Source organism: Ciconia boyciana, chromosome 7, assembly GCF_034638445.1.
Source record: "Ciconia boyciana chromosome 7, ASM3463844v1, whole genome shotgun sequence".
Lineage (NCBI taxonomy): Eukaryota > Metazoa > Chordata > Aves > Ciconiiformes > Ciconiidae > Ciconia > Ciconia boyciana.
Genome location: NC_132940.1, coordinates 32,702,107 through 32,717,139, shown reverse-complemented (window position 1 = coordinate 32,717,139; position 15,033 = coordinate 32,702,107). Strand labels below are relative to the sequence as shown.

Here is a 15,033-nt window from a genome sequence, read left to right as displayed (position 1 = left end):
AGAGTCTTTGGTCTTATAGTCTGATGTCAATGCTGAGTGATACAAAGGACTGTCAAGTCAACAAAACCACCAGATTTTGGATTTTTTACATAAAGAATAGAGAAGATTACTCTAATGGGCTTGTTGATCTTAATAGTTCTGGAAGATGAGTGGTTCACAAAAGTACATACTTCCAAATAACAGGGTACCTTCACAGTAAAGAAAATGTAAAGGTGGTGGTGTCATAGCAAGTATTAAAATGAAAGCATCCAGGATATCAAATGATTGCTTGAATTATGTAGCTGTTGTCAAGGAGCGGATCTGGGAGGTAACTGAGTTAGTGTTTTTTACGTATTGTAAACATTACAGCTGACTGTAGGTCTTGTTGAAGTGTTTCTGTCTGGATTATTGTAAGAACTCCATTGTTTAAGAAAATGAGGGACAGATGTTTCCTTTTTGAAGAAATAGTCTGTGCACTTCGACAACTACAAGCTTAAAAAGCTTTTTAAAATCAATTTATTGGTAAATCTTTATCTGCATAGTGCTTCAAGGCATTTCCTCCTTGTTAAAAATCAGCATCACTGAACTAGATAAACTTCCTTGATATTACAGCATTTTCTCTTTTTATTAACATTTTGCCAGCAGCAAGCAATACAGATGCTAAAGGTGTGCTAGGGTGTGCTAGGAGGGTGTGCTAGGAGGCCCTACGTAGCTATGAATTTTGTTACAAATCTTTCTTAGACTTGGAATCACTTGGCTTGTAAAGGAAAAGTTAAGCAACTCTGGAAAGCAACGCTTTCTTTAAAATCTTAAATGGACCAGTTACATTGATCATGTCATCTTTTGATTGCCAAAAGTAGGTTTAATTTCAGAATTCATAAAAATATGTTGAAATAAACACTGACTAGATGGACATCTACTTGGCCAGTGACGCTGCAGGAAACTAATCTTTTAAGACCTAGGTTTTTAGAAAAGTTTTCTTTTTAAAGATTTTGTTAAAGCACTAGCTGTATTTTTCTTTTTTATGCTTCTTGTAGTGAAGATTTCTAGGCACTTGTTTAAAATGGAAGTAAGTTTTGTAGCACCATCAATTAAGGTAGATAAATATAAGTCAAGGATTCAAATATGCCACCTTTTCCATTTTCTGTAAACAGTTTCATATGAGTTTTCCACAGCCATGTGATATGGTGCTGTTAAGTATTGTTTGTTAGAAGCAGGCCTTACCTTTCCAACTGCTTCTGGAAATTACCCAATGAGTTGGCGGTAGAGTCAGAAACATTTGAATTTCAAATTACAGATTAATCACAAGAACATTTTTTCCAACCTTTACAAATGCAGTTGTGTCTCTAACAGAGGAGAGGTAATCAGAAACCTAATCTAAAAGTTAGCAAACCAGAAGGAAGTTGGGCAAAATTAACTTGCTACATGGATAAATCTGTGAGTTACCTTTTTACTTGTCTGTTAATGAAATAGTGCCTATACACATTTCAGAGAAAAAAAAGGTGAAATCATGACAAGTAAACTGAATAACATGCCTTTTACTTGGTCTAATATATCTTCATGTCCTCTGGAGAGGCCAACCTTCCTAAGTAATAGCTGTTAAAAACAAGAGCAAACCTAAGACAAAATCCAGTGCTTAAAAAATTCTCTCCCAACTTTTAACAAAAGAATGCTGGATATCATATCTGCTAAAGATCTGGTGACCCAAATAAAGCTCCAAACAAAATAAAATGGAAATTGAAATACTGTGATACCTACAAACAGATGTGCATGGCCCTTCATGCCAACTATACATCATATGGGAAAAAAAAACCCAAACCCCATCTGCTAGTGTACAGAGCACCTTCTCTCTTCTGGGAGATCAGGGAGCTTTCAAGATAAGTGTTTAAGAGTAACTCTGAATTCACAGCGTACCATGCCAATGGCAAAAAATTGAGCCTGGTGCATTCAAAAGTTGATCTCTTGCCCAGTAGCACAAAAAGCATTTTTCTTTTGACAGCATATTTCAGAATGGATATGGCAGAGTAAGGGGAATAAATTATGTATCAGTAGCATACAACAAAGAGGGGTGTATAGAATAGGAGAGGGAGAAGGAAAACAAAACACATAGATAGTAAAGGTCATGGATATTTTTTGTTTTTCAGAACAAGAGAGTGTATGCAGAATTGATCGTTTTGTGTCTGATCTAGTTTTGCTGTGATTTTTTACCGAAAAATGTCATCTCGTCTGTTGCTGATTGATGGCTCAACCCTGTTAAGATCTGAGCTGTTTCTGCCTTACCTCTGTGACTGCTACAAAATCACTTTCTTTTCTATAGCTACATACAGAATAATATTTACATAGGTATCGTTTTTATTCTGGTACTACCTTTTTCTTCTGTGCAGTCTTTAAGAATCTCGGAGTTGTAATTCTCTGTGGTCCAAGCCTACCTTGTCCAGCATCTTGTAGCTTAAAACTATCAGCACGAGCTTCTGGGAGGGTTAAAAACCTCATGCTGGGCAGTTGGTCAGTGTGTCCTCCTCAGGGCTCCTCCTCCTCCCAAGTAGTTTTAATATTGACTTAAGTGTTGAAAGAAATACAATGACAGCCTTTCAAAATGAGCATCATTCCCCATTTCTTTGGCACTCATATGGGTGATCATATAAATAATAGAACAGTTCATAACGAGCTCTTTGCCAATCCAGTCCCAGTGGTACTGTATCTAAAAGGATTAGGGTACCAGCCCACAAACTTTTTAACAATTAGAGAATTGGGTATTTTGAAGTGATTGGTAATTTTGCGTTCCTAGTCTAAAAAGGGGCATGTTGTAGATGCTTTTCTGAGGATCCTGTCCTGGGAATTCTCAAAATTTGAGGCATGAGCAGCTGTCCACTGCCTTGTCAAACACAGCTTGAGAAGAATGGGAGATAATTTGATAAAAGAGGATGTCTACTTCCTTGGGCAGAGCTATATTAGTAATCCAAAATATTATGCTGATGAGAGAAGAGAGCCTTTGACACTAAATTTAGATCCAGGCTTGACCTGCCAGAAGCCCAGGACTGCTCAGATTTGAACTATTGACTTGGCCCCGTGTCCAGTAGGACTGTTGTTTGTTTCTGCTTCTAGAAAGTAGTTTTGCCCAAGCAGCAATAAATACAGCTGATAGTGAGCCAGAAATTGCAAAGTTCAGCTGACCAGCGTATTTACTGAACTAACCTCAATATTATGTTCACTTTAAATATCTTGATATGTAACTGTTAAAAAAAAAGTCTCTAAAGAGTAATCCCCTGCTTTTTTCTCAGTTTCTGTTTCTGTGTTAATTAGTACTCTTTGAGTATTATATGCTCTGAGCTGAATAAAAGCTGATGATGATTGAAAGAAAATTCATTTATAGAAAAGAGCTGAACTACAAGGTATGTATTACAAAAATGCTACAGAAGAACTGAGCGTAAGCCAAACATCTTTTATTCAATGTTTTTAAAAGGAAGAGCTATTGAATTTTTTTTTTTCCCCAAAATACCGATTGGTGGGGAACCTGGGATTTTCTTGGATCACATATTCTACTTGGAAGGTTATAATGTGTATGGAAAATGATGAGAGAGGAACGTGGTTGATGATGTGTATACATATGCTGGCACAATGTGATGTCAGGCTTCACTGAAAGCATGAGTTTGGGAGGATGTCATTAATAACGAGAGGCAAAGCTACATGCCAGTTATGCAGATCATTTCAAACCCATACTGACTGACCTCATCTATTTTGTGTGTTTTGTATTTTCTGCCTATTTGTGATTGTGTTTTAGAGAATTTTAAGTTATTATTCATATTCCCTTGTGCACATGTGTGGAACTGTACAGGACCACAAAGAACTTTAAGGAACAAAATAAGCAATACACAAAAAATCTGTTCCTTCAGCAAAATGCTTAGGGTACTGAAACAATGCCATAATGTCTAATAATGTGCACTTGGCAAGTCAGTATTTAAATTTACAGCTTTTCAGGATTAAGAGGCATGGATTTATTGAGGGTATGTCTAACTCCTGCTATCAGCAGATGGTGTGTTTCCACATCGTACGTCTCTGGCTAAACAAGAGTGATGAACACCTGTGGCAGCCTGGGAGTTTTTGCTTTCCGTACATGTAGAAGAGTTTCAGTATCTAATCCTGAAGGAGCATGACACACCAGATTTCCAGGGCATGGTAATTTTAGATGTTGAAAGCCCGTTTTGAATTTTTTTCTTTTTTTTCCTTTTCTTACTTTCCTTGGTACCCTGGTTTCTGGCTATTTTTAGCTAGTGAAGAGATGAAGCATGGGCAGGACAATTTGATGCAAAATCAGCTGTTTGAACCTCACCAAAGATGCAGACCTTTTAAATGGGTCCAGTCAGGTGAACTTGTACTGGGTCTCCAGCACATACAAATCATATTGTTTTCACGTGTAAAGGTATGTGATGAAACCAAACTTGGATGATTTAAAATAAGATTAGAGATAAGCCTTTGGAAGTTAAGAAGTAGAGTATGAAAACTGCCTGCTCATATACATGGTGGTATATTCTTGATCACACATAGTTCTGTGGTTCTGGGTTGTCTTCTTCCCAGGATCTCTGCATTGTTGTGTGCAGAAGGAATAGTACTTCTCTAATGAGCAGCTTTTTTGTTTTGTTTTCTTCTCCCTTATTATTTTTCATTGTGTAACCCTGTGCCTTACTATATACCATTCAGATCAGGATTTGAGGATGAAGTTATTAGTTTCCTCTTTGGCATTTCTGTAGGACTCATCGCTACAGTATTTCAGTGCTTCAGATGTTAATTGATTTTCGTAACACCCTACTGAGATGGGGAATTATTATTAACCAGGGAAATAGAGCACAAGGAGATTGAGGTCAGAAGTACTGCTCAGTTTTAATGCCAGGTTTGAGACACCTGTGTCCCTTTTTTTTTTTTAAATTATTTGCATAAAACTCTTGGATTCCTTTAATTGCAACTGTAAGTAATTCTACATTTCTCCATATTGAGTTGGCAGCTGTATAGTAAGGAAAACTCAGGTGACCACTCGTGGAATTTTTTGCTAAGTGGTGTGCCTGGTTTCATGTAAGAACTTTTGGGCAGAAGTGGGGAAAGGATCCGAGTCTTAACACCGCATTGAGATGTTATGACCCGAGAGATATTTCTTTCTTTATTAATTCTTCTGGCTCATACCATACTTATCCTCCAATTCTTGTGACAAAGGGAACAAGGCTCTACCTACAGGAGTCTCTTCTACTTCCTAACCATAATTCATCACCAAAATGGGTACACTCAGGATGACAAATGAGCAGAGGCTCTTTCTGGAATGTCTGTGAAATGTTCTTTAATTAAAAAATAATTCCTGATGTACATGCATAAAGATTGCCCTATATTTCTTAATTTTGAGTGCCTATTTATCCTTAATTTTCTTTTAACATTTATTTAATATAAACAGTTTGTGGTTCTCTTCTGTATTTCTATGTGAGTCTGCCTTGTGGCATCAAATGTCCACATTCAGCAGCATCTTAATAGTTTAAAATGGCAGCAATGTCAAGAAGTTAGTATCTCAGTACAGTTGCTTCACAGTTGCAAAAGTTTAGCTGTTTTAAAAGTGAGACGACTCAAAGTAGAGAGCTTGTTCAGTAGGATGTCAGCTGTCATATAGTTGACATATGAAGATAATTCTTTTCCTCAGTAGAATATTGTTTCTCTGAGCTGGCAGCACAGAAATGATTATTAGAAGCGAGAAAGATCATTAAAACTCTGAATGCTTTGATAGCCATCTCACCTTAGCTTTATTTCATAAGAAATTAACTAATCATGACTTTCAGAAGAATAAAAATCCTCTGAAAACGTGAATTAGAATAACCGTAAACTCATCTGCTCTGGTACTCCTGAGAACAGCGCTATCCACAAATTCTATCTGAAAAAGATGGAAACTTAACCAAAATATTTTTTATGTATTTTAAGAAGTAATTCTACATTTATCTTCAGTCTAGACTAATTTCTTGTTTCTCTTAGATTATGGGTTTATTGTATTTCAGATGGATGTTGTCTTTTGAGCAGGAGTTAATCCTCCTGTCTTTCAGCTTAAATTGTATTTTGGGTTCATTTAATTGTTTTCCTCTACTTTTTTAGAAGCATCTGTTGTTAATAGTGCCGAATGAAGACTCTGCTTCAGGCTCCTTTTAGCTCAATAAAAGTGAATTTGCATTTGGGCCTTTACACAAATATTTTTTGGTCTTACCTTGGATATCTAACTTGTCAACTTCTATGTGCTCAATTATATGTTGGCCTCTCAGTTCAAGAAAAGACAGAAACAGAGGGAAGTCAAACACAATCTCCCTGCTTGACAGAAAAGCGATGTATGTGCTGGATGTGGTGGCCTTCCTGTAACTTTCTTTAAAATACCTGAATCTTTTCAAATTTGTGCTGAAGAATTAATGTAACAGATTTTTATAATGGACTTGGTAACTGTGCTGTACTGGTAGATCTTAAATGCTGTTTGAGGCATTTCCTCACAATGTAACTAAATTGTCAGATCAATCTGGGAGGAAGACTTCAATTATTTAGCCTCTCTTGTGTTTGAAAGCCATGTAAATTAAAATACTCATTAAAGAAGTCTGATTAGAGAACTGCTTATTATTAAATTTTTATTATTATTCTGTGGGTTTTTGCATGTGATTTAGACTGTGTGGTTAGTTTTGGTCACTAACAGTTGCATGATGCTTACATATCCTGAAAAACATGATGATAACCTGGTGAAAGCACAAAAGTGTGTTTATTTTCTCCAGCAGTACCAGTTAGCATAATAAAAACATCACCTCTTTTTGTAAGCTTTCCTTTTCTTAGAACATAACAATATGCCTGGTATTTGACAAAATACGGATTGTGTTACTGTCTTGTACTAAAGATGTTATTGTCAAGCAAAGGGAAAGCAACCGTTGAGATCACTGAAAATTAGGACATCGTAAATGGATAAATTAATGATGGAAAAGATTCAGAGAAGCTGTGAACTTTAGGGAGAGATTTGAGAGAGACGGTAGAGGAAGACTTCTATGTGCAAGAACTGGAAGATTGTGCTAAATGCAGACGGATGGAGCTAAGTGCAGAGGAAAGATGAAGCCATAGTTTAATATGGAGGGTTGAGAGAATCAAAGGAAATGAGAAGACAGATGAGAATAGAAGAAAAATAGATTTAAACCCCCCCCCCCCAATATATATATATATTTTTTTTTTACTTATCTGTGATACTCAACTGAGTGCTGTTAGAAAACATTTACATTTAAAGTGATGTTTATGCCTGTTGTGACTATAGCTATTTTCTTAGCTGCCATTGAAGTGAATGGAGAAATACAGTGATGGGTTTTCATCTCTGAGGTAGCCTGATATAGTCCAGAGTGATGTCTTTGTGTGTATTGGTTATGGATATGCCCAAAAGGAAACCGTAGTTGGGAGTTGCTGTGGACTTCTGGCTAAGACCCTGCAGGCAGCTGCATTACAGTATGGCATAGTCTCACCATATAGAGGCTTTATGGGATTAGGGAATCACCTAAATTCCAGAGATTACCTGGTTGCTGACTCCAGCAGGTGTAAAGAAGATTTCTTCTGGAGGGTCCTGGATTACAAACTGCAATCTGAGGGTTTAGAAGCTTTTCTATAACAGAGATATTTTGTTTTCAAGGTAAAAGTATTTATAAAGCATTTATTTTCTAAGTTGCAGGTGAGGATTCTGTTGGTTTTTCCTTTAGGATTACAGAGGTAACAGAGAAAGCACAGTTTGATATTTACCAGCCTAAAGGTACTGTCTCACACTGAGGGTAACTGGAACCTGAAGATAATTGATAACTGTTGTAGTTCCAGCTTTGACATTTTGATAGCACTTTCTCATACACACAGTGGTATTTCTCAGGTCTGATTGCAATGATTTCCATCTGTTTATAGAAATGCAGTATCGTAAGCAATTGCTTCTTTATCTACAGAGCTAGGTGTGTCTAGGGAGCAACTCAGTTGCCTAAACGTGGGCATTTGGTGTCATTTTAGCTGTCTTTGGATATGCAGATCATCCACATGGAGCTTGCAGAGATGATGCAGCACTTACAGCAGACTTGTATCCTTCTGCAGTAGCAGCTGCTTACCAGACAAGATTATCTTTGGGCTTCTAAAATGGCATTTGACACCAATGTTTAGGCACCTGAACTCATCCCTAGTTGCTAGTCAGTGTAAAAATGTAATTGAAATGGAGATGGTAGCAGGGAAAGATACGGGATTTATCTGAAAGTATAACATTTTCTGGTGGTACTTCTGTTTTTGTTCTTTTAAAAACCACTTAATGGTAAACTTTGAACATTTCTAAATAATAGTTGTAATTTGTAATGAACACTTTTTATAGTAGTTTGATACACATTTTAAATTAATACCTCTGAGCTTGCAAGAGAGAGACAGTCTAATTTTATTTTTTTCTTTTTTTTTACTCCAAGAGAAATACACTAAGCATATGTTCTGTGGTAAAAATGCACCTACAATTAAATAACTAGTCATTTCCTGTGAATGTTAATGTTGAACTGTAAGCCTGAAGGACAGAAAACATGCCACGTTGCTCTTGTTAAACTGTCAAATTATTACTGCGTATGCGACTAGAAGATTTTCAGTTTCTTCTCAAAGCATTTTTAGAGGATGAGTCAGTAAAGCAGTTATCTAATGTATCCATGTTGACTGCACATAGAATTTTATATTGTTATGTTTAATTACACTGTTACCAGGCTAATACTGCAGGACTTTTCTCTCTTTTTTACAGGATTCTGCTCAAGAGAGTGTCATTACACGAGATATTCATCGTACATTTCCAGCACATGATTATTTCAAAGATACAGAAGGAGACGGTCAGGAATCTTTATACAAAATCTGTAAGGTACAGTCAGTACTCTGCATTTTAAAGTGTGTTCCATATTTTGCTATGACTGTATTTTGCCCTGCTAACCCTGTTCTGATCTAAGTCACTAATCAATAAGATTTTAAAGCTTTATTTAGATTGCATGTGGGGAGTGTAGTGTTTCTGCAGTACTGGATATCCTGAAGTAGTTTTTGGAACCTTGCATTTCATATCTCCTAAGATGCATATGAGGAGAGCGAGGCTCAAGCTAGGGCAGTTTGATATCAGAGGTCCACTTCAGTAGAAGTGTGGTGTAGTAGAATGTTTTTTGCTCTGCTGGTAGAGAGGTTTGCAGGGGAAGAGAAACCCTCATGGCAAGCTCTGCTATGAGGTTAAGCAAGAATGTCTCTATAGACAGTTTTCTAGAGAACAAGTTAGCTGACCTTTCCACAAGCAGTGTATATGTATAGCTTTTCACTCATAGCTCTCAGATCACCTGTGATCAAAGAAAAATGTAATGTTTTGCAATTTGCACATGGGCAAGTTGAGGTACTAAATGAACAGATTTGTCCAGCTTGTACAGACAGACTTTTGTTGCTTGGGAGGGATCCAGAAGGTAGAATATTGCAGCTAGATAGGGAGTTCTTTGGCTGTCAGCTGCAGATTTTATTATGTTTCTGGCAGGCAGTTTTTGTTTTACATTTTTTTCCTACATGTAGAATAAATGATTGCCTTAGACAAAGCCATTTCCACTTCCCCTCCTTTTCCTTGTTACTCTGTTTCCACCTCCAGTTGATTAATAGACAGAAGTGATAGAGTTGTCATAACAAGCAGAAAAGAGTGTCCTGCCTTTGGGGTATAATGATACATATTCCTGTTCTCCAGATAAATTCTATGGTGATACATACACCTATTCAAACAATAATTTGGATGACTGTTAAATATAGCTGCTTAGGTTACATATATTGAAGTTCATTGTCATGAGCAATTCACATTTAAAAAAAAAAAGGTAAAAAATAAAGGAGCAATTATATTGAACCAATTATATTGATTTCTCACTAATCTTGGAGGGCTCTAGGTGGCTACAAGAAAACTGTTCCCGTGCCAATCTTTGAAAAGAATAACTAGGACAATGCAGGTAATTGTGGGATTGTCAATTTGATATCAGTTAAGTGAAAAATGATGGAATAGCATTCAGCTTATCAAGAATTAAATGTGAGAAGTATATTATAATGAATGCTTATGAGTTTACTGAAAATAGATCTCGACAAGCTAATACAAAAAAAACCCCAGGTTTCATTGGTGAAGGTAATTTTATTGGAATTCTGTAGATCATTTAGTCTGCCATGCAAAAAATGTATAAATGCTGGACAAGTTGGAACATGAACAAGATGCACATTAAAGAATTAAAAACTGTCTAGCTAGGAGGTTACTAAACATCAGCACTGAATAAATGTATTTCAAACAAGGTGTCATGAAGATCACTTGTTCATTCAATGTACTCTGGTTAGTCACCTAAAAGAAAAGAGAAAAATCATTTCTGATAAAGATATCTTGATGACACAAAGAAAAAGGGAGTGGTAGATAATGAGGTGTTAAAGGATGTATAGATAGATGAATCTTGTGTAGGAATAGAATGACTTGAGTAACTCAGTATTTTACAGCTGCTGCAGCTGCTTTTGATTACCGTGTCCATGTCGTGGTTTAACCTCAGCCGGCAAGTAAGCACCACACAGCCGCTCACTCACTTCCCCCCCGCAGTGGGATGGGGGAGAGAATCGGAAGGGTAAAAGTGAGAAAAGTCGTGGGTTGAGATAAAGACAGCTTAATAGGTAAAGCAAAAGCCACGCACGCAAGCAAAGCAAAACAAGGAATTCATTCACTTCTTCCCATCGGCAGGCAGGTGTTCAGCCATCTCCAGGAAAGCAGGGCTCCATCACGCCTAACGGTTACTTGGGAAGACAAACACCATCACTCCGAACGTCCCCGCCTTCCTTCTTCTTCCCCCAGCTTTATATGCTGAGCATGACATCATACGGTATGGAATATCCCTCTGGTCAGTTGGGGTCAGCTGTCCCAGCTGTGTCCCCTCTCAGCTTCTTGTGCACCCCCAGCCTGCTTCAATGGTGGTGTGAGAAGCAGAAAAGGCCTTGACTCTGTGTAAGCACTGCTCAGCAATAATGATAACATCCCTGTATTATCAACACTGTTTTCAGCACAAATCTAAAACATAGTCTCATACTAGCTACTATGAAGACACTTAACTCTATCCCAGCTGAAACCAGCATAGTCCAGAATTAACGACGACTACTTCTACATTCGAAAGAATATGTAGAAGTTCCATGAGGATGATGAAAGGATTTGGGAACATACTTCAGAAGCTTTATTTGGAAAGTCTTCCATGGAAAGGAAGACTCTTTTTCTTGAATGATTATCTGTCTAGCAGGCAGCTTTACAGAGGCAGAGATCTCAGACCTTCCCAGGTTTTCTGTAGTAAAAGTGAAGAATTCTACTCGTCTTCCAAAGCTGGGAGCCTTCCCTGCTCTTAGAGCCTCTACTGATCCTGCAGAGAAAGTTGCTGCAGATGTTGGTCCTGTTTTTTTGAACTATCTAGATCTGAGGTCTGTCAGTGTGTACATCAAGTTGAGAACTGCTTTTCCTGTGAAGCATTTTGTATTTATCTACAGTTGAATGACCTCTGCCACTTTGCTACTTTCTCTTGATATGAACACGTTCTGCATAGCATCTTTGCAGTCAGCATTTAATTTACTGCTCTGAACAGCTTTGTCTCATCAGCAGTCTTTGTTACTGTGCTATTTTTATGTGTTCTGTATGATTTGTGAGTATTTTCAACAGCATCAGCCCTAGCATGTCTTTCTGTAAGGTTCTGTGGGTGACCTCACCTTGATTCTGTGGGTGAGAACTGACTGTTTATTCCTACATTTTGCTTTCTATCCTTTAATCAATTATTTGAGTGCATAAGAGGACCTTCTGTGACAGCTTAGTTCCCTAAAAACCCTTTGGGAAGGGATCTTGTTGAAGGTTTTCTAAAAATCCTAGTAGACTCTATTGATTGCCTCATTCTTTTATGTGCTCATTGGTTCAAAGAAGGATTTGGGAAGCATTGCTTCCTGGTAGAACAGCCATATCCAATCTTCAACGATGAATTATTCATAAGTTTACTGATTTTATTCTTGATAGTTTCTACCTACTTGCCAGTATGGAGATCAGATGCAACTGCTTTGTAGATTTCTAGGCAGCTCTTTTTCCTTCATCCTTGCACTGTTTTCTTAAATGACTATGGCTCTGTTCTACAGATGACCTGTCTGTGGCCAGGTCTAACTGGACCTTGAGTTTATGATTGACATGGTGAGTTTTAGAGATATATTGTTAAAAGCTAATTAATTTGCTTTTAAACTTGTCATTCCATAACAAAAAATAAAAATCAGTGTTGAGAGTAATATTGTGGCTGTTTTGTTATTAGTATAACTTTTAACAGAGGTGCTGTGCACTCATGCCTTTCTTCTAATATGAAAGCAAGATATTTCAAAAATGGGATTATTGAATAAGGCTAGAAAAGGTCTGTCCTCAAGTGAGAGGGTAAAAAGCTGAAGAGCATTTTCTTCATGCCCCACTGAAATGAGAGATGATCTGAGCTGTCAGATAAAAAGGAAAACCATTAAAAGCTCACTGCCTCATTTTAACGGGTCTGTCAGTTTTAGTTCCATCTCTTAATCTCTTCTTCAGAACAGTAGGAAATCAGGAAAGATGGAAACTTTTTCAGTTGCAGAACATTTAAGTGACAAAGTATCTAAAAATAAACTTCAAGGCTGACAATGGTGATAAGGAACGAAAAGAGTTCCAGATTCTAGATTGGAGATTTCACTTGAGGACATTGCATAAGCTAGATTTGCACAGAGCAAACATCTTTGGAAAATAGTTCTGTTTCTTGCACACTTTCTGTTTAAACACTATGCGAATTCTAGGTCTATTTAAGGAGCTCATTCTCTGCGTTACAATGCATAACAGACTAGTAATCTCGACCTACTTCCATGCGTGCATATGTAGTTAACAGCTCGATGCTCCAGGGAATCAAAGCACTTGGCAGAAATAGTCCTCTCAACTGTTTGGAGTGTATGCACTGCAGAATTTAACGTGAGCTGTGTTTTCTCTAATTTTCTGATTAAAATAACTCCTATTCGACAAACAACCACTGTGACTTTAATAGGAGAAAGAGAGTATGTTGCAGGCAAATCAATCAGGTTAGCTCAGTGAGTGTTCTTACTGGGCAAACTGGAAAAATAGACACAATGCTTCCCTGTTTTTCTGAAAATGGTTGAATTACTTTTCAGAGATTCAAAGTTGGTGTTAGTGGTTTCCAGTAAACAAAGGCATTATGGAAGGATATGAATCATTTGTATCATGACATATTTTGTCACTAAATACTTATCTCCTTGGTTGATCAAATTTGTAGTTTTTTCCTAATCCCAGTCATACTTGCCTGAAGGTTTTATGCGCAGTATCAGTGTGATAGCTGGTTTACTGTGAAACGAAACACCCTATTTTAGTCATCGTTCCAATGTCTGTCTGTTTGTTGGTACCCACATTAGTACAGGGAATAATAAACTGTTTTTCTAGCAAAGGTAATACTGAATGGGCTCCAATATGGATTTTTTTTGGCTTGCTTTGCTGTATAATTGAAATGTTAAAATGTCTTTGAGTTGCTCTTCTGTGACCAGTAGCTTCTATACCGTGATAAGCTGTGAATGATGGATTACTCTTTGGCTCATCCTTCAGCATGGCAGAACTGCTGCTTAGTGCTGTCCTGTAAACTAATTGTCTAACTTTCATCCTTTTTTTGTATTTTCAGTTCCATTTCATTGCAGCATCTTTTTTTCAGATGATCACCTCTTCTCAGCATGCATGTATTCTTCCACATTTTTCAATCCTTAGTATCTCCTCAGATTTACAAATGGGAAGTTTCAGCATTTGTTCACTTTGGTTTAATTATTTGTCAGAGAGCAGATCTCTCTCTTTCTTATAAGAGTCTATTTGCCAATTTTAGAATAAACATAGGAGCATAAACTGAATCAGTTAAGAATTATTTTTAATCTGGTTTTAGTGGTTTATTTTCTTTGCCCCTGGATTGAAGAGCAATTTTAGTAAATATTGTTGTCTTGTTTCATGCAAAGGATTTTTAATGTTATCTTGTCTTCTTTCATTTACATATTAATAAGGTTCCTTCTATGTGCATCTGTGCTCAGCGAGGAGGCAGTAGTACTGTTCTTGCATATGGGGTTTCTGCTGAGACTGTACTAGTGAAAAGGTCAGGATTGTGAATCTTGAATGCTGAAAAGAGAGTAAAGGCTGCAGTATGTTTGGAGGCCTGCCTGAATAAATGTGAAGATTTCTTCATTCTCTCGGCCCTTATAGCTCTGGAGGAGGCATATTGTATAACATACACGTGCCTCTCCCTGATACTCAATAAATGAGTAACTAATTTCTAAAAATACAGTTTTCAGTTAACACAGAAATTCCTTGTGTAATGTGATACATCCTGCAGTCATAGGAATATTATTACTTTCAGACTGTTAGCCTTATAATAAATTTAGGTATGGAGTTTTAAATTATACTATCACTAAAATTATGCGGCGACCAAGCGTGTCATAAAATACCTTGTTGCATGAGAAGTCCAAATCAAAGTATGGATGTTTTCTTGAGACAGTCTGTTTTTCAGACACCATGTAAGTCTTTTAACTCCACTGAAATAGACTTCAGCACAAAGCTATGTCTGTATCAAACATTGAGTAGATTCCCTAGATCATTTCTATCATTTTGGTATCGACACAAAGGTAAGTAATGAGAGCAAATCAGGCTTGTAATTCTCCCCCAGAAAACTTGTATTCAGTTCCCGTTACATTTTCCTTTTTCCTGGGATACAGATGCTGGATATCTTGTATGGCTTTTAACAAGCATCGTGCCAGTGTGCCTGTCTCTTTTTCAGAGAAGTGAGTGTTTCCTGTGCCAGAAAACATTATTACTGACAAGAGAGATACTGTTATTGCAGATGAGAGATGGAGATCTGTAGATCCTCTGCTCATACCTTTCCCTCTGCATTGCCATGAACTGGGGGGGCGGGGGGAATGAAAGCTCTGGAAATATAAGATCTTTGTATGAGGCAGACACTAGATAAGTATTTT

At 37.2% G+C, this 15,033-nt stretch overlaps 1 protein-coding gene across 8 annotated transcripts in view; it reads left to right on the top strand.

The window, feature by feature from the left end:
- The window catches only part of RABGAP1L (RAB GTPase activating protein 1 like), a 254,532-nt gene that overhangs the window by 128,856 nt on the left and 110,643 nt on the right, over nt 1–15,033 (top strand). For 7 of the 8 annotated variants that reach the window (XM_072866788.1, XM_072866792.1, XM_072866789.1 and 4 more), the window contains one exon: nt 8,759–8,872. In XM_072866788.1, coding sequence (XP_072722889.1) covers nt 8,759–8,872 — 114 coding nt within the window. Of the gene's footprint in view, nt 1–8,758; nt 8,873–10,852; nt 10,872–15,033 lie in introns of those variants that run through there. The other variant, XM_072866796.1, reaches the window with a different exon arrangement.